Here is a 19,116-nt window from a genome sequence, read left to right on the forward strand (position 1 = left end):
AAGTAGAGAGATGAAATAATAGCACAGTGAAAAAGGTCAAATTTCAATATTCATAGAGAATGATCACATAAATAGATAGGAGAGCCACTCCATATTCATGAAGTACTGACTGATTTTTCTATTAAAATAGATATTTGACTAGCACACCTCCTCTTTAACATTGAAACTTAGATGTTATTAAATGAAATTACATCTAAAAATCAAAATTTGAAAAAGTTACTTCCTTATGTCTTTGATTAACTGCACAAGTGATGCAGTGTTAACTCAGTAAACTCATCAGATTGTAATAGCCACATGTCCTCAACAGTGTATCTGTCCTTAAGATTTATTTCCTGTCTGAACTTAGTTGTCATGAATATGCCTCTTTTCATTTTTATAGATGTATTTCTATTGCTCCATGACATTGCTATGGGTCTCAGAATTTGTGGTGCAATTATTCCCTTCACTCATATCATCATTATTAAAGTCTTTATTATCTGTGTTCTGACTTATGCCACACTGTGCAGTAGATGGGTCAATATCTCCAGTAGGTGGACTTTGCTCATCTTTAGGCTGGTGGAAAATTTTCCACTGAAACTATTTTTTGGATATAAAATTGGGGTTTTGCCTAACCAAATTTTTGTGTGTGAAAAGTGGCTGTTTTTATATTAAAAATTTTGGTTTTTCATTAAAAAAACCCATAATGCCTAAAAAACAAAATATTTTGGCCAAAGCACAAAATATTTAGATTTAGACATGCTGCGGTGCCTCATGGGAGTTGTAGTTTGGGTGCCTCATTCTCCTACGTTCCTTTAGAGGCTCCAGAAGTGGACTTCATCTGCCATGGATGCACTACAGCCATGGGACTCCCATGGTGCATCGCTCCCCCCACCCTTGTAGAAAGGGAAGATTGTGCACAAGAATGTTCAGTGCCAATAGAAAATAAGCCCTATTTTCATCCATCAACTTGGAACAGAAAATTACTTTGAGCCTCCATTTTTGTGTGTGATGATTCTAATGATATAGAAGGTGTTTGGTTTTTTTTTGACTATTTACAGTAAATTGGTCACACTATATTTTAATAATAAAGCCTTAAAGAAAACCCTTCTGGAAGGAGAATTTTGATTATCTCACCTTTTCTTTGTCTTGTTTTCCTATAACTTGAAAATTTATATTTATTAAAACCTCTACAACTTGCTTTCTGCACTTTAAAACTTTCGGAAGCCTCCACAAAATCTCTTGTAAAGGGCTCACAGAAAAAAATGAAATCAAAGTTGTTAGCGGTCTTTGTCAGTGATACATTATTATCCGCTCCTGATATCAACATTTAATATTTTCAGCGATAGAAGTTCGGCATTTGAATTTTTTTTATGATAAATCTTTGGCATCTGACAGTTACATTGATAAATCTTGGTGTCACAGAAATTTAGATATGAACGCCTTTGCCAGGGAAACATTTTAACAAACATTTAAGTGCTTTCAGTGACAAAACTTTTTCTAGGACAATCCATCCGTGTGAATAGATTAGGGTGGAGAATGCTATCAATGTAAGCAGGAAAAAAAAATTCTGTTATGGTTATAAACATCCATCTATTCAGGAGCTTTTATGGCCTTATCCCTGTAGTATCTGAGCACTTCACAGTCATTATTAATGAATTTTATCCTCAAACTGCCCCTGCGGGGTAGGGAGGCATTATCCCCATTTTACAAATGAGGAACTGAAGCACAGGGTAGATTACAAGATTTACTCAAGGACATATAGGAAGCCTGGGTTGGAATTAATTCCAAATCTTGTGAATCCCAGTTCAGACTATCCCTTCCCTAGTCCTGTATCATCACCCATCCCACATAGAGCATGTCATGGCATGATGAGAACTTTACAGACTTTTCACAGAAGCTACAACCATGCTATACTGTAAATCTGGAAGTGTCTTAAAAATAACAATCACGTCCATTTGGGATACTTAGTCAACAAAATTCACCATCGCTCAGTGGTGTCAAAACTCAGATAAACTCTTCGTAATGTTTTGGGGTCTAGCATCAACTGAAAAAGATAGTTACCTTTTCCGTAACTGGTATTCTTCGAGATGTGTTGTTCATATCTATTCCACAATAGGTGTGCGCGCTCGCCATGTGCACCGGTGCTGGAAGTTTTTCCCCTTGCAGTACCCATAGGAGGGAGCACCCCCCTCCCCGCGACCTCTGGAGTGGCGCCTGCCTGGTGCAGTATAAGGGGAGCTGCGCGCTTCCCCCACCCTCAGTTCCTTCTTGCCAGACAACTCCGACAGAGGGAAAGGAAGGCGGGATGTGGAAGAGACATGAGCAACACATGTCGAAGAACACCAGTTGCGGAAAAAGTAACTGTCATCCGATGAAGTGAGCTGTAGCTCACGAAAGTTCATGCTCAAATAAATTGGTTAGTCTCTAAGGTGCCACAAGTACTCCTTTTCTTTTTGTCTTCTTTGAGTGATTGATCACATGTATTCCACAATAGGTGATTCCAAGCTGTATCTGTTGGAGGTGGGTAGGAGTTCACAAGTTCCCAGGATGGAGGACAGCCCTGCCAAACCCAGCATCATCCCTGGTTTGGGGGACAATCACATAGTGCGAGGTGAACGTGTGAACCAAAGACCACGTGGCAGCCCTACAAATGTCCTGGAGGGGGACATGGGCCATGAAGGCAGCCGACGAGTCTTGCGCCCAAGTCAAGTGTGCCCCCACAATCGGTGGCGGGGGGACACCCGCCAGCTCATAACAGGAACGGATGCACGAAGTGATCCGATTGGAAAGCCGCTGAGTGGAAATCAGCTGGCCCCTTGCACGCTCAGCCGAGGCTACGAACAGTTGCGAGGACTTCCTGAATGGCTTGGTCCGCTCAAGGTAGAAAGCCAGAGCCTGCTGCACATTGAGCACATGGAAATGGCGCTCCTCACTGGATGCATGAGGCTTGGGGCAGAGGACCGGTAGAAAAATGTCCTGACCCATGTGGTAGGCGGAGACCGCCTTTGGGAGGAACGCGGGGTGTGGGCAGAGCTGGACCATGTCCTTATGAAAGACCATGTATGGCGGCTCGGAGGTCAGAGCCCTGAGCTCTGAGATGGCTGACATGATTGCAACCAGGAAAGCCACCTTCCACGAGAGGTGAAACCAGGAGCACGTGGGCAGTGGTTCAAATGGGGGCTCCATGAGACTAGCCACTGCGGGACCGGGGGGTCTAGAATATGGAAAAAGATGGTCCAAAACCTTAAGGGACCGGCCAGTCATAGCATGGGAAAATACTGTGTACCCTTGCACCGGCGGATGGAAGGCCGATATGGCTGCCAGGTGCACCTTGACTGATGAGGGCGCCAGGCCCTGGGCCCTCAGATGGAGGAGGTAATCAAGGATAAGCTGGATGGGGGTGGTCACTGGGGGGACACCCTGGTCTGCCACCCACCTAGAAAACTGGGACCACTTCGCCAAATAAGCGCAGCGAGTGGAGGGCTGTCTACTTTTGAGGAGGACATGCTGAACCTGCTCTGAGCACGTCCTTTCCTCTCCACTTAACCACTGAGCAGCCACACCGTGAGGTGAAGAGGTGCCAGGTTGGGGTGGAGGAGGCGGCCCTGGTCCTGAGAGAGCAGGTCTGGGTGGAGTGGCAACGGCCATGGCGGAGCTACAGCCAGGCCCTTACCATTGCTGCCTGGGCCACGCCGGGGCAATCAGGAGGACCCGGGCCTTGTCCATCTTTATCTTCTCCAGGACCCTGCTGATTAGAGGGAATGGGGGAAAGGCGTAGAGAAGCCGGCCTGACCAGGACAGGAGAAAGGCATTGGAGATAGCGCCCCTCCCCAGACCTCCCTGGAGCAGCACTGGGGGCACTGTCAGTTCTGCTGAGTCACGAACAGGTCCACCTGGGGAGTTCCCCACCTTCAGAAGAGCCGGTGGGCCACTTCTGGGTGGAGGGACCACTCGTGTTGTGAGGAAAAGTCCCTGCTCAAGCGATCAGCTCTCTCATTCCGGGCACCAAATAGGTGGAAGGCCTTCAGGTGGATGTTGTGGGCTATACAGAAGTCCCACAGCCTGAGGGCTTCGCGGCAGAGGGCAAAGGATCAGACCCCGCCTTGCCTGTTGATATAGAACATTGAGGCCATGTTGTCTGTGAGGACCCTGACTACCTTGCCCTCCAGGTGCGAGCGGAGGACGAAATACACCAGCCGCACCGCCCTAAGCTCCTTGACATTTATATGTTAGGTCAGGTCTTGAGCCAACCACAGGCCTTGAGTCTGAAAGTTCCCCACATGGGCCCCCAACCCAGGTCCCACGCATCGGACACCAGCTCCAACAACGGGGCCCTGTCCCTGAACGGGACTCCTTGGAGCATGTTGTTTGGGGTGGACCACCACCATAGGGAGGTGATCACAGAGTCTGGCATGGTGAGGACCTTGTCCATCCTGTCCATGGCCTAGGAGAACTTTGAGGCCAACCAGAGCTGGAGGGGCCTCATCCTGAGTCTAGCGTAATGGACCACGTTCGTGCACGCTGACATGTGACCCAAGAGTTGTAGGCAAACCCTGACTACTGTCACTGGGAACCTTGTGACAGAGTCAATGAGACTTTTCAGGGTCTCAAATCTCTCTGGCAGGAGAGACACCCTGGCCGACACCCAGGAGTATCCCGATAAACTCCATGCGTTGGACCGGGACTAACGTGGACTTGGTGTTATTTACCAACAGGCTCAAGGCAGTGCACATGAACAGGAGGAGCACCACGTGATCCCTCACCTGCGACCGGGAGGCGCCCTTGACAAGTCAATCGTCCAGATAGGGAAATATCTGGACCCCACGCGTCTGAGGTAGGCTGCTACCACCGAGATGCATTTTGTAAACACCCTGGGGACAGTGGACAGACCAAACGGGAGGACCGTGATGTTAATGATTCTGTCCCGCCACGAAACAGAGGAAGCGCCTGTGTACCTCGAATATGTGGATGTGGAAGTACACGTCCTGTAGATTGAGGGCAGCGTATCAGTCCCTGAGATCCAGGGAAGGGATGATGGAGGTCCGGGAGACCATGCGGAACTTGAGCTTCACCATGTACTGGTTCAGACCTCGGAGGTCCAGGATGGGCCTGAGCCCTCCTTTGGCCTTCGGGATAAGAAAATAATGGGAGTAATACCCCTTGCCCATGAACTCCTCGGGCACCGCCTCTATTGCTCCCAGAGCCAGGAGCCGCCCCACCTCCTGCTCAAGCAGAGCTTCGTGCAAGGGGTCCCCCAAGGGGGATGGGACCGGGGGTGGTTGGCGGGGAGGAAGTAAACTGGAGGGTGTAACCCCAGGAGATGGTGTTGAGGACCCATCTGTCTGAGGTTAGCCGCGACCATTCCAGGAGGAAGCACACAACCGGTTGGAGAAGGGAAGCTTTATTGGGGGTGGATCCCTGATGAGGACTGGTGGGGTGTCCCCGAGCGTCCCATCAAAAATGCCTTTTCCCCGCCTGCTTGCCCTTGGAGGACCCAGGCTTGCAGGCAGGCCGAGATTGCCTCTGAGGGCATCTCTTATAGTCCCGCTGCTTCTTATGCGCGGCCTTGTACTTGGGGAGGGCGGCCTACATGGGAGTCTGTTGCGGCTTGAACTTAGGTTTTACCAGAGCCGGGACATAGAGGCCCAGAGTCTGGAGGGTCGTGTGGGAGTCTTTCATGCCACGCAGCGTTGTATCTGTTTCCTCCGCAAACAGAGCTTTCCCGTCAAATGGGAGATCCGGCATGGAAGACTGCGCCTCACTGGACAGCCCAGAGCGCAGGAGCCATGACACCTGTCTCATGGATACCACAGAGGCCATTGATCGTGTGGCCGTGTCCACAGCATCCAAGGCTGCCTGCAGGGATGCCTTAGCAGCCATCAGCCCTTCCTCCACTAGCACCTTGAACTCCTTCCTATCGCGCTCCTGGAGGGAGTCCTCAAACTTGGGCAGGGAGCCCCACAGAGTGAATTCATACCAGCCCAGGAGAGCCTGATGGTTTGCCAGTCGTAACTGGAAGCTCAAAGACAAATAAACTTTCCTTCCGAAAGAGTCCAGTCTCCGAGAGTCTTCGTTCTTTGGGGTAGGGGTTGGCTGACCCTGCCATTCCCTGTGGTTGACCAACTCGACCACCAGGGAGTTGGGCACCGGGTGGGTATACAAGTACTCATGCCCTTAGCGGGTACAAAGTACTTGTGTTCCGCCTTTTTAGAGATGGGGGCCAACGAGGCCAGTGTTTGCCACAGGGTATTTGAAATCTTAGCCACTCCTTCATGGAGAGGCAAGGCCACCCTACCCAGTGCCGATGGGGACAACATGTTAAACAGGGAGTCTGAGGGCTCCTTGATCTCCTCTGCCTGGAGGTGGAGGCTTGCTGCCACCCTCTTTAAGAGTTCTTGGTGAGCCCTGAAGTCCTCCTGCGGGACGGAGGGGGGCGGGGCTGCAATCGCCTCCTCCGGGAGGGGCGAAAAGGCCGGTGTGGTGCTCTGGGTGTCGGCCGGCCCTGGAGGGTCCACCACCTAGTCGGACTCTGAGCACCGTGCTGAGGACACACATCCCACTGCCTCCTTTCTCAGGGGTCTGGAGAGAGAGGCTGATGGTGCCTCCGAAGCTCTGGCCACCGAGTGAGCTCCCACCAGGGGCTCACCAGAGGCCACGGTGCCCACTGGTACCATTGGGCCGGCCAGGATGCTCGGTGCCACTGCATCTGCTGTGGCACTGGTGGGGCCGGCTGTTCGGGTTGGCTGGCCTGGCCCATCGAAGGATGGCTACGAATGGTTTCCAGGCTGGCATAAGATCTGCTGCTGTCTCTGGACTGGGAGGAGCAGCAGTGCTGGGATCTACGATGGCCACAGGACCGGTACCGGTGGTAACAGCAGCTCTGCGAACAGCCTCGTCGGTGGACCCATGACAGCGATTGACGCCCGGGGCTGCGATGTCTTGGTGGAGACTTGGAGCGTGAAAGGCGTCGACGACTGTGCCGCGATCGACTGTGGTACCCTCTCTGAGATGAGGACTGATGGCAACGCCCACCGCGGTCCCGCCGATATTCGCTCCTTGAGGACGAGTGATGCTGCGAGTCCCAGCCGGCCGGAACCTAGACAGACAGTCTGGTCAGCGTCAAGGGCGATCCACCTGGACTCTGCCCGAGCGATCGCTGGGCAGTGATCAACGTTGGGAACGTTCCCTCAACCGAGACCAGTACCAGGACGGAGGCAACTGCAGAGATCCCAGTGGCAGCATTCCTCTGGAGTTCGGGGCTGACATCGGCAGCGATCCGGGCACAGGCATGGACATAGTGTTCAGGGCCGTCTGGAGGGCTTCAGTCATGGACAGCATCAGGATATCCAGAGAGGCCTGTTCCGAAGGGGCCGGGCTACTCTGCTCAACATGAGTCCGAGGCCTGGGGCCCGGTGGGGATCGAGGACTGCCTGACATGGGCCTAGCCTCTGTCCCAGACTTCCCTTCATGCCGCTGTGAAGAGGGAGTCTTCCTGGCACTCTTGGTGTGCCCCATGGATGGGGAGCGGTGCCGACTGCTCTATGGCACCGGAGGGTCACCACGTACTGACACCGCGGTGCCAGGCACCGGTTCAGAGAAGCATGCCGGGGTCGGGGTCAGGGTCAGCGCCGACTCCATCAGGATGGCCTGGAGCCTAATGTTCCTTTCTCTTTTGGTCCGAGGCTTAAACGACTTGCAAATCTTGCACCTTTCATTGATATGGGTTTCTCCCAAGCAGCGCAAACAGCCTGTATGCGGGTCACTTCTTGGCACAGAACGCCTACAAGAGCCGCACAACTTAAACCCCAGGGCACGGGGCATGCCCTAGCCCGGGCTCACTGACTAACTAAACAGCTAACTAACTACAGGTACTAACGCTGAACTAACAAACAGTTCTGGGGACAAGCTGCAGGAAAGCTGGAGTAGAGCAGTTCCAACGCACCTTCACTAGCGGCAAGAAGGAACTGAGGGTGAGGGGAGCACAGCTCCCCTTATACCGCGCCAGGCAGGCGCCACTCCAGGGGTCGCGGGGGGTGCTTCCCCTTATGGGTACTGCTCGGGGAAAAACTTCCGGCACCAGTGCACATGGCAAGCACGGACACCTGTTGTGGAATACACATGAGCAATCACACGAAGAATATAATATTGTCTATTTTAAATAGATTAGACAAAGACCTAATGAGAAATACCTGTTTGCAAGTGGAAACTTTGCATGGTTCATGGCAGTGAGCTGAAAAACTTTCTTATCAATGAGTAAAGAAGTTCCCAAAAGCTTCTAAATACACATTGGAAAATCATTTTGTTATGCCAAAAGTGAGCAGAGTTTTGGAAGTTATTTTCTCCTGCCTAAAGTGTGCTTTTCATAATGTATGTTTGATGGGAGAGATATAGAGATATGAAGACTGAAAACACTTTTGGCAGCAAAGATGAGGAGTCCAAAAATCCACCTATTGGTCAAAAATATATAATTTCAAAGATTGCTGTTCCTAATGACAGGAATCTAGGAATTTAGCAGCCTCTACGCAACAGCCAATGGTAAGCTATCATGCTACCCCTAGTCTTAGCCATTATTAAATAAAATGTGAGAGTATTATGTAACTTCCCTTTAAGATACACATAGATCACAACTCTGATTCTTTAATATTCTCTCCCTAAAAGACAGTATTGTTTCAGTTCCATTAAAACAGTCTTGTATAACTGTCTCCGTTTCAGAGTAATATAACTTGTGTTTGTAAAGACTGATGACAATACAGCGACAACCGATACAATACATTAACTAAGTAGCATCTCCATCCTCAAATCTGCAAGTAATTAGTCTATTACCAAAACGCACCACAGCATTTCTACCCGTGCATTTATTTTACAAGTGCAGCATTTGAAATACCTCCAAAGCACGAGGAATAGGTTTAGACAGCATCAACAGATATACATACAACTGAGACAATGCTCTTAATGTCATATTTGTCATGCTGGTGGTTGGAAATACATTGTATGCACAGCTCCAGACAAGCTGCCAATATCTGAGTGGAAGAACTTTCCCACATAGCATGAGAAGATCATTGTTTTCAGGACATCAGGAATAAAGCCTTTTCCATACTTACCACAAATCCCTCATAAATAGATGGTATTGCCAGCATTCCAACACAACACGCAAAGGCAGCTTCAATGGAAAGAAGTTAACATATTCAAACAATATACAGGTTTGAGAGTAGCAGCTGTGCTAGTCTGTATCCGCAAAAAGAAAAGGAGTACTTGTGGCACCTTAGAGACTAACACATTTATTAGAGCATAAGCTTTTGTGAGCTACAGCTCACTTCACTGGATGCATTCAGTGGAAAATATAGTGGGGAGATTTTATGTACACAGAGAACATGAAACAATGGGTGTTACCATACAGACCCTAACAAGAGTGACCAGGAAAGGTGAGCTATTACCAGCAGGAGAGTGGGGAGGGGCGGGGGGGGGAGAGAATCTTTTGTAGTGATAATCAAGGTGGGCCATTTCCAGCACTTTACAAGAACAGTAGGAGAGGAAACAAACAAGGAGAAATAGTTTTACTTTGTGTAATGACACATCCACTCCCAGTCTTTTTTCAAGCCTAAGTTAATTGTATCCAGTTTGCAAACTAATTCCAATTCAGCAGTCTCTCGTTGCAGTCTGTTTTTGAAGGTTTTTTTGTTGAAGAATTGCCACTTTTAGGTCTGTAATCGAGTGACCGAAGAGATTGAAGTGTTCTCCGACTGGTTTCAGTAGCTTTATCCCTCTACACCAATTACTAAGCATTAACAACTACTTATGGTCACCCAACAGTGGCATTAAAGCTGTAGGCTGTCTCCCAGTGCTGACTAAAAGCAGCTAATATGTTTTAAAGAGACCCAACTAACTATACTAGTTTTCAAAAACACTAGCTAATACATATTAGTGGAAACCTGTTAGCTATCATGTTCTTAAACATTAGCTGTTTTCCTAGTCTAGACATGACCTTAGGAAAAATCTCTCCATTGTACAGAGTATTTAATTATTCATTTCGTTTAAGCAGTACTCACTATTGTGTACAACACTCATAACAGATGTTCTCCCGCTGTTCTCTGCAATATTTTCTTTGAAGGCTGCAGTATTTAGTCACCCAAAACCACCAGCGTTTGTTCAGACAGGTCATGCTTTCAGAATATTTTTGAAGAAGGATCTTCTTTCTAACATACTGTATAGTATCTTCTTCCAAAATACCTTTCAAATTGGCGTGAGGGAGGCAGGGCTTCTTCTCAGGGTTTCTTATTTCTGAGCTGTACTCATTTTAGTAATGATGAAAAATTGTTACAAGGAATTCCAGTGAAAAAGCTACTGGGATTTTTTTCTAATAGATGAATGAAAGGATCACCTTTTAATCAGTAAGGCTACATCTACACTGCAATTAGACACCCACAGCTGGTCCATGCCAGTGGACTTCGGCTTGCACTATGGGGCTGTTTAATTGCAGTGTAGATGTTTGGGCTCGGGCTCTGGGACCCTCCCACTTCATAGGGTCCTAGAACCCAGGCTCCAGCCCGAGCCCAAAAGTCTACACTGCAATTAAACAGCCCCTTAGCCCAAAACCCATGAGCCCCAGTCAGCTGGCACAGGCCAGCCACAGAGTTTTAATTGCAGTGTAGACACACCCTAAGATGTGTAGTAGAATGTGGTTCTAAGCATTTTAAATCACGCAGCTTAGGCAGTGTTTTTTTTCAAATCCTAGTTTGACAATAGAGGCTTTCTGGGAACAGAACACTACATACCAACATCTCCCAACACATGGATTCACCAGTAAATGTACCAACAAATGAGTTTCGCACCATGCCAGTGGACGTTTTTGGCACATTCTATCACAGCAGTAAAAAAAGGCCAAACTTTGGAAAGTGGCTCTGGCATCACAATGGTTTACCAATTATTTTAGCGTTTTCTTCAAACTATTTTTATACTGCACCAAGACAATATAATGGCAACATTACTGTAATATTATACAATGGGTATAAGTATTTTGCTTAATTTTCTTCCACTTGCTATTGGATATTTTAATGAAGGATCTACTTAGATTGGTATAGTTACAGTAGGCCTCACTGGATGTTCTCTAGACAACAGAGGGTGTTGAGGCAGCTTTTAAAATGAATGGAAGGACCACCGAAATTTGAATTAATTGAAATTACAGTTGATTTGCCCTTTATTGCAGGCAAAAAGTAAGATTAATGTGTTCCAGAAAATTTATTAAATCTTACTGCTCTCTGGCCTGTCCTACCCAGGGACCAGTAGAGGTTGGGACCCACCTGATACTCAAGGATCTTCCTGCTCCCATTTTTGAACAATTATAGCGAATTACAATAATCACCACAAACACTCCATTGGAAGATGTAGGGTTGGATTTTCAAAAGCACAGAACACAGGCCTAATGCAGCTGCCACTAAAGTCAATATTAAAACTCCAATTGACTTTCCTGGCAGCAGCATTAGGCCAATGCGCAGGGCTTTTAAAAATCCCACACAATCTATGGGGCCATTATCGTATCAGACTGCTTTAAAAAAAAAAAAAGGCCAGTGCATATTCTGAGTTGATGGAAAGGGGCATGGAGAGAATGTGCTAACTCCTTCACACATTGTTTTACACTAGCTTGTTCCCTCTGTGTTCTTTTGCACAACAGGGGAACATATGGATCTGTCCCACCCAACGTTAAAGCATTCTGAAAGATATACAATGTAGACAAGAGAATGCTGCACTTACCAGTAGGCAAGGATGCAAGTAGCATTGCTACAAATGTTATACAATACCAGTGACAGTTAATCATAAAGTAATAACTGGCCCCCAGAACGAAAACAAACTAAAGAGAGGTTTCAGATTAGCAGCCATGTTAGTCTGTATCCGCAAAAAGAAAAGGAGGACTTGTGGCACCTTAGAGACTAACCAATTTATTTGAGCATAAGCTTTCGTGAGCTACAGCCCACCTCATCGGATGCATGCAGTGGAAAATACAGTGGGGAGATTTATATACACAGAGAACATGAAACAATGGATGTTACCATACACACTGTAACAAGAGTGATCAGGTAAGGTGAGCTAATACCAGCAGGAGAGCAGGGGGGGGGAACCTTTTATAGTGGTAAGTGAGGTGGGCCACTTCCAGCAGTTGACAAGAACGTGTGAGGAACAGTATGGGGGGAAATAAACATGGGGAAATAGTTTTAGTTTGTATAATGACCCATCCACTCCCAGTCTCTATTCAAGCTTAAGTTAATTGTATCCAGTTTGCAAATTGATTCCAATTCAGCAGTCTCTCGTTGGAGTCTGTTTTTGAAGTTTTTTTGTTAAAGAATTGAAACTTTTCGGTCTGTAATCGAGGGACCAAAGAGATTGAAGTGTTCTCCGACTAGTTTTTGAATGTTATAATTCTTGACGTCTGATTTGTGTCCATTTATTCTTTTACGTAAAGACTGTCCAGTTTGACCAATGTACATGGCAGAGGGGCCTTGCTGGCACATGATGGCATATATCACATTGGTAGATGTGCAGGTGAACGAGCCTCTGATAGTGTGAGTGATGTGATTAGGCCCTATGATGGTGTCCCCTGAATAGATATGTGGACACAGTTGGCAATGGGCTTTGTTGCAAGGATAGGTTCCTGGATTAGTGGTTTTGTTATGTGGTTGCTGGTGAATATTTGCTTCAGGTTGGGGGGCTGTCTGTAAACAAGGACTGGCCTTTCTCCCAAGATCTGTGAGAGCGATGGGTCACCCTCCAGGATAGGTTGTAGATCCTTGATAGTGCGTTGGAGAGGTTTTAGTTGGGGGTTGAAGGTGATTGCTAGTGGCGTTCTGTTATTTTCTTTGTTGGGCCTGTAGTAGGTAACTTCTGGGTACTCTTCTGGCTCTGTTAATCTGTTTCTTCACTTCAGCAGGTGGGTATTGTAGCTGTAAGAATGCTTGATAGAGATCTTGTAGGTGTTTGTCTGAGGGATTGGAGCAAATGCGGTTGTATCGTAGAGCTTGGCTGTAGACAATGGATCGTGTGGTGTGGTCTGGATGAAAGCTGGAGGCATGTAAGTAGATATAGCGGTCAGTAGGTTTCCGGTATAGGGTGGTGTTTATGTGACCATCGCTTATTCGCACCGTAGTGTCCAGGAAGTGGATCTCGTGTGGACTGGTCCAGGCTGAGGTTGATGGTGGGATGGAAACTGTTGAAATCATGGTGGAATTCCTCAAGGGCTTCTTTTCCATGGGTCCAGATGATGAAGATGTCATCAATGTAGCGCAAGTAGAGTAGGGCATTAGGGGATGAGAACTGAGGAAGCGTTGTTCTAAGTCAGCCATAAAAATGTTGGCATACTGTGGGGCCATGCAGATACCCATAGCAGTGCCGCTGATTTAAAGGTATACATTGTCCCCAAATATGAAATAGTTATGGGTGAGGACAAAGTCACAAAGTTCAGCCACCAGGTTTGTCATGACATTATCAGGGACTATTCCTGACTGCTTGTAGTCCATCTTCGCGTGGAATGTTGGTGTAGAGGGCTTCTACATCCATAGTGGCTAGGATGGTGTTTTCAGGAAGATCCCCGATGGATTGTAGTTTCCTCAGAAAGTCAGTGGTGTCTCAAAGATAGCTGGGAGTGCTGGTGGCTTAGAGCCTGAGGAGGGAGTCTACATAGCCAGACAATCCTGCTGTGAGGGTGCCAATGCCTGAGATGATGGGGCATCCAGGATTTTCAGGTTTATGGATCTTGGGTAGCAGATAGAATTCCCTTGGTCGGAGTTCTACGGGTGTGTCTGTGCAGATTTGTTCTTGTGCTTTTTCAAGGAGTTTCTTGAGCAGATGGTGTAGTTTCTTTTGGTAACCCTCAGTGGGATCAGAGGGTAACGGCTTGTAGAAAGTGGTGTTGGAGAGCTGCCTAGCAGCCTCTTGTTCATATTCCGACCTATTCACGATGACGACAGCACCTCCTTTGTCAGCCTTTTTGATTACGATGTCAGAGTTGTTTCTGAGGCTGTGGATGGCATTGTGTTCTGCACAGCTGAGGTTATGGGGCAAGTGATGCTGCTTTTCCACAATTTCAGCCCGTGCACCTCGGTGGAAGCACTCTATGTAGAAGTCCAGTCTGTTGTTTCAACCTTCAGGAGGAGTCCACCCAGAATCCTTCTTTTTGTAGTCTTGGTAGGAACGTGTCTGTGGGTTAGTATGTTGTTCAGAGGTATGTTGGAAATATTCCTTGAGTCGGAGACGTTGAAAATCGGATTCTAGGTCACCACAGAACTGTATCATGTTCGTGGGGTTGGAGGGGCAGAAGGAGAGGCTCCGAGACAGGACAGATTCTTCTGCTGGGTGAAGAGTATAGTTGGATAGATTAACAATATTGCTGGGTGGGTTAAGGAAACAACTGTTGTGGCCCTTGTGGCATGTAGTAATTTAGATAGTTTAGTGTCCTTTTTCTTTTGTAGAGAAGCAAAGTATGTGTTGTAAATGGCTTGTCTAGTTTTTGTAAAGTCCAGCCACGAGGAAGTTTGTGTGGAAGGTTGGTAAACACGGACTTTATCATTTTTGTTCCCTAAATCATAGCGTCTACATATACTTCAGTTTCAATTAGGACTGGAATGTGATCTTATTTTGGAAATAGGATTCAGTAATAATGGATACCCTCTATTCTGTTGCTGCTTTGGGGAGACAAGATGGGCGAGGAAAAATTTTGGAGCAACTTCTGTTAGTGAAAGATAAAAGCTTTCAAGCAACACAGAGCTCTTCCTCAGGTCTTGGATGGTCCAATAAAAGATATTACATCACCTACCTTGTCTTTCTAATACCCTGGAACCAACATGGCTACAAAGCTACTGCAAACAACATTGCTACTTTGGTCAGGTCTATAATGAAAATGATCTATTAGGGCATGGCAGCAAATAAGCTGAGGCCAAGGAGCTAAACTTTGTTCCGTGACTACAGATTCTTGCCTTTATTTACTGCTCAGTCTAATTCTTTCATGATTTCCTAAAAGAATTTAAGAACCACCTCTCAATGCCCCATGTGGCTACTTCATGTCTGTCTTTGCCAGTGTTTTCTCCAGTAAAAAGTCAATAATAATTAAATTAGTGGTGGTCACCAAAATTGGTGCAAACATATAAAAAGGGTATAACCAAAATGTTAAATGACTAGAGACGTGACAGATGTAGGCAAGGAAGGGAAATGAAGTACCCATAAAGTCTTACAATGGGGAAAGAAGAAATAAATGGGTCTCACAGCAGAAGCATTTGTAGTTTTATTAGAAAGAGACATTAGCAGACAGTATCACAAAATAAAAAAAAATTAAAACAATCAGCAATGAAAACAAATTCAAAAACATATAAAAACACTAACCAGCAGATTTCTTCTTTTAATTATTTCATGTCTATCTATCTTACTATATTGCTTGCAATGACATCACTCTAGTTTAATGATTTCTAATTTTCCATCATGTATGGAAAGACATAGGGCCATTTTGATGCTCAGGGAACACAGTGTACTGAGAGAATAGATCTCTGGAACAGAACCTTCAATCATTCACATGATTTTCCTAGAATATCCTGAACTTTGCCATGTATTTAACTTTCACAAAATATTATGTCTTAAACATTTCACTGTTTCAGGGCGACTGCTTCCAAAACTGGCTGCAGAGTATACAGAAATAACCTCGTGTACTAGTGATATCCGGAGCACACACCATGAACAGGAAATCTAACAGATCCAATTCCACCAAGATACAGTGGTTTTTATAAAGGAAGTTTTTTGGTTTACATCCTCATGTGTTCAACTTTGCAAATGCATAACTTTAAAAACAAGTTGACAATTTATAATCTTAAACAATTGCCTTTTGTACCAACATTAACAAACTAAAGATATTCACTACTTTAAAAGAGCTATAATACTCTGACATTTCATCAGATTCAGAGCCTCCTGTTAGCACAACTAGTGGCAGATTAACAAGCAATGCAAAGGCCCAGATGTTGTTACTCCTCAAATTTTATTCACACTTGTCTCTGTGGTTAAATTCCATGTATGTGCCAGTGTTGGTTACACTTTCCTTGATGCAGTTGTCCATGCCTAGCAGTGAGTAAAATCATATTGACTTTTTTTTAAAAAGTACCTTATTAACCCCAACATGTTGTAAAAATGGGGCTATAAAAAAAACCCAAGGATCATGTCTGCAAACCCACTGAGGACATCCTCAGCCGGTGTAAACTGTCATAGCTCCATTTAAGTCAAGAGATGTTGACCTACATACAAGTTTTATCTTTCTCTATATAATTGTGTGGATTTTACATCCTGCTTCTGTAAATTGACATGAACCACAATGCAATGACCTAATAAGTGGAGTTAGTAGCTACCTTCTCCAAAGTGATTGCTTTAATTGAAAAATGTAACATCCAATCTTATATGTGCTACGACAGATTGCACTAACTGCAAATATGCCCATTGGACCAGGTTTATTGTTTAATACCATGGGTTGAATGGGAATACCCGATAGTAAGCAATATGCCCAGTAGAAGCATGTGTAATCTCAGACCTCAAAACTGTATTTTAAAATATAAATTCACAGAACCCTCCACCTTAACTAGTTTTTGGATTTTGTGTGTCACACAAAACACAAAGACAAGTCATGACCAGTGCAGACTTTGCTTTCTAAGACTAAATTTGATTATTTTTAAGTTCACAGAGGATGTGTTTTCTCTGTGTTCATCCTATTTAAAGGAATAAGGCCCTTTAATTTTCTTGTATTTCTTTAAACTAGGAAAACTCCTAACTTTATTAAAAATAAGAGTATATACATTTTAATATTAATTTCACAGCTAGAATAATTAAAGTCTGAGAACCATAGAATCTCCAATTTTAACTTAACGGTTAAGTTGAAATAATGAAAGATTACTAAGGAATAAGAATAACCTTACAAATATACATTCTCACACAGCATATTGCTTGGGGACTGAAATGGTTTGAAATATGAAATATTTATACCACCTGCAAAATCAAATTATTTCAAAGCGACCAAATATACTAATCCCCCTGCTGTATCATCTGCCTTATGATTTCAAAAAGGCAAGGATTTTGGTTAATGCCAATGCAAATAGAGCCCAAGTGCCATATACATTTAAGATAAAATGCTGACAATACAAAAGGTCACTGGATTTATATTATTCTTCAGTATGGTTTGTTTCCTGGTGGCATGTTGAACATTGTACAGTAATTCCTAAGAAATGTAGACATTTTAAATGCAGGCTTCTGTTTATTTATGCAATGGTTAAGGGACAGATTCTGATTCCTTTATTCACACTGGTCCCAACTGTGAGCTGGCCTATGTATCCCCTACCACCCCATACAGAGGAGTCACCATCAGGCAGCTACATCCTCTCTCCTACACCAGTAGATAGGGAGTCAATCTTTTGTCTCTGCCTCCCACAGTGCACCAGCCAGCCAACTGAGCCAGCACAGTGGAAGTAAGCAGTGCAAGAAAATGAACGAGCAAAGCCTGCTTCCCCACTTTCAGAAAGGGGAAAGTAGGGATTCAACTGGGACTGCATTACAATTTGGTCTGCGCTCTACTCTTGACGCAGTGTAACAACACACTGTCCTTTGTAAGGTGCCAGTCTTGTCCATTAAGCAACAGCTTACTCCACAACTAGTCACACTGATCTCAAGAGGGCTATTAGTGGAGTAAACTGCTCTTCAGTGTGAAAAAAGCTGTCAAAATTGGGTCCTAAATGATAAAAACCATTTTTCCCACAATACACTACATCTGCCATGCTAAAAATATGGGCAGAAGAGTTAAATGTTTATAGAAAGATACTGATACTGTATGTCCACTCTTAAAGTGAAATGGCCTCTGGTATTGTAAGCAAACACATCTAATGCAAAGCACAAAGTAAATCCATTATTTCAAGGCCGTTTAAATGATATGAATACACAGAATTTCAGTGCTTTAAATTCTTAAGTGCTCCAAATCTGCTGGGAACAAATAAGGAGTCTGTATGGAAATGTCGTACGGCATCCAGTTGACTGCATAGGCTTAGAGGTAAGGTGACCGTATTGCTAGTTTTTCCGCCGCTTACTCCTGGGAAGTACTTGACCACTTTCCGGTGTTTTGGGGCGACATGATTTCCGTTTGCTAACTTTCACATCTGGAAAGCTGCTGTGAAAAAAAAAACAGAAAAGAAAATGTGTTTTGTAATCTGTTCTAAATGTAATTAAAAACTGAATATTTCTTCTAAGAATTATAAGCACCCGGTGCACACCCTTCCTCTATATTCTTTGGGAGGATAAAACACAATATTGCTTTAACTTATTTGATCTGCTTCATAGCCATCAGTTCATGAAAATAAGGTGGAAAATGGAGCTCTTGGTATCAGGTTCCTCTCTACAAATAATATCAACCCAAAAGAACAGTTGTCAGCACAGAATGTCTCTTCCGCACCTAAGGGGGCAAATCCCAACCAGCCAGAGATTATGAACATTTATTGTCATGGAGTAAGGAGAACACCATACACTGTTAAAATGTGGAGTGGTTGCTCTTCAAAAAACATTTCAGTGAATTGACTTCTTCAGACTTCAGTGCAGTAAGCCACTCTTCAGGATGCCATCATCATGTTTCAAGCAAAGTATCAATTCTCTTAGGTACACAGACACTCACCATAAAAGTGACAGGCCTGATCATACAGAATTAATAAAAAGACTAAGCTGTTTAATCCTTCAAATAATACTTTCCTGGGTCTCTAAAATTGTTCTCTAACTAGTAGCACATGGTTCTTTCTTTACTGCTCATAACTTTCATTAAAATAGACATAAAAACTTTGGAATCACAGCCACCAAATGTGGTAAACCCATGAGTCTGAAGTCTGAGAGAATTTGAATGTGACTTTATTATAACATTTCCTATGAGGGCCCAACACTTTCAAAATAAAATTGCTACTTTTTAGGAAAATGGTAATCACATAGCTCACTAGGGCTCTGACTCAAAAAAAGGTACTAAAGTATATAAGAACCCCACTGAAGTCAGTGGGCCAGTTCCTAAACTAGTGCAAATGGGCATAGCCAATTTTCAGCAGCTGAAGATCTGGCCCAATGGTAACATATAACTGCTTAAAGTTAAGCACTTATTTA

General features: G+C 45.0%; 1 protein-coding gene across 6 annotated transcripts in view; it reads right to left on the reverse strand.

Annotated features, from left to right (window-relative positions):
* Positions 1 to 11,916: 11,916 nt before the first annotated feature.
* RAD18 (RAD18 E3 ubiquitin protein ligase) overlaps positions 11,917 to 19,116 on the reverse strand; it is a 125,841-nt gene continuing 118,641 nt past the window's right edge. For 2 of the 6 annotated variants that reach the window (XR_012159775.2, XR_012159772.2), the window contains one exon: positions 18,060 to 18,148. Coding sequence is in view for 3 of the 6 variants with exons in the window: in XM_073351211.2 (XP_073207312.2) it covers positions 18,049 to 18,148 (100 nt within the window). In the remaining 3 variants the exon portion in view is untranslated. Of the gene's footprint in view, positions 18,149 to 19,116 lie in introns of all 6 variants that reach the window. The other 4 variants (XM_073351211.2, XM_073351210.2, XM_073351209.2 and 1 more) reach the window with 4 other exon arrangements.

The sequence above is a fragment of the Lepidochelys kempii genome, chromosome 7 (genome assembly GCF_965140285.1).
Source record: "Lepidochelys kempii isolate rLepKem1 chromosome 7, rLepKem1.hap1, whole genome shotgun sequence".
NCBI lineage: Eukaryota > Metazoa > Chordata > Testudines > Cheloniidae > Lepidochelys > Lepidochelys kempii.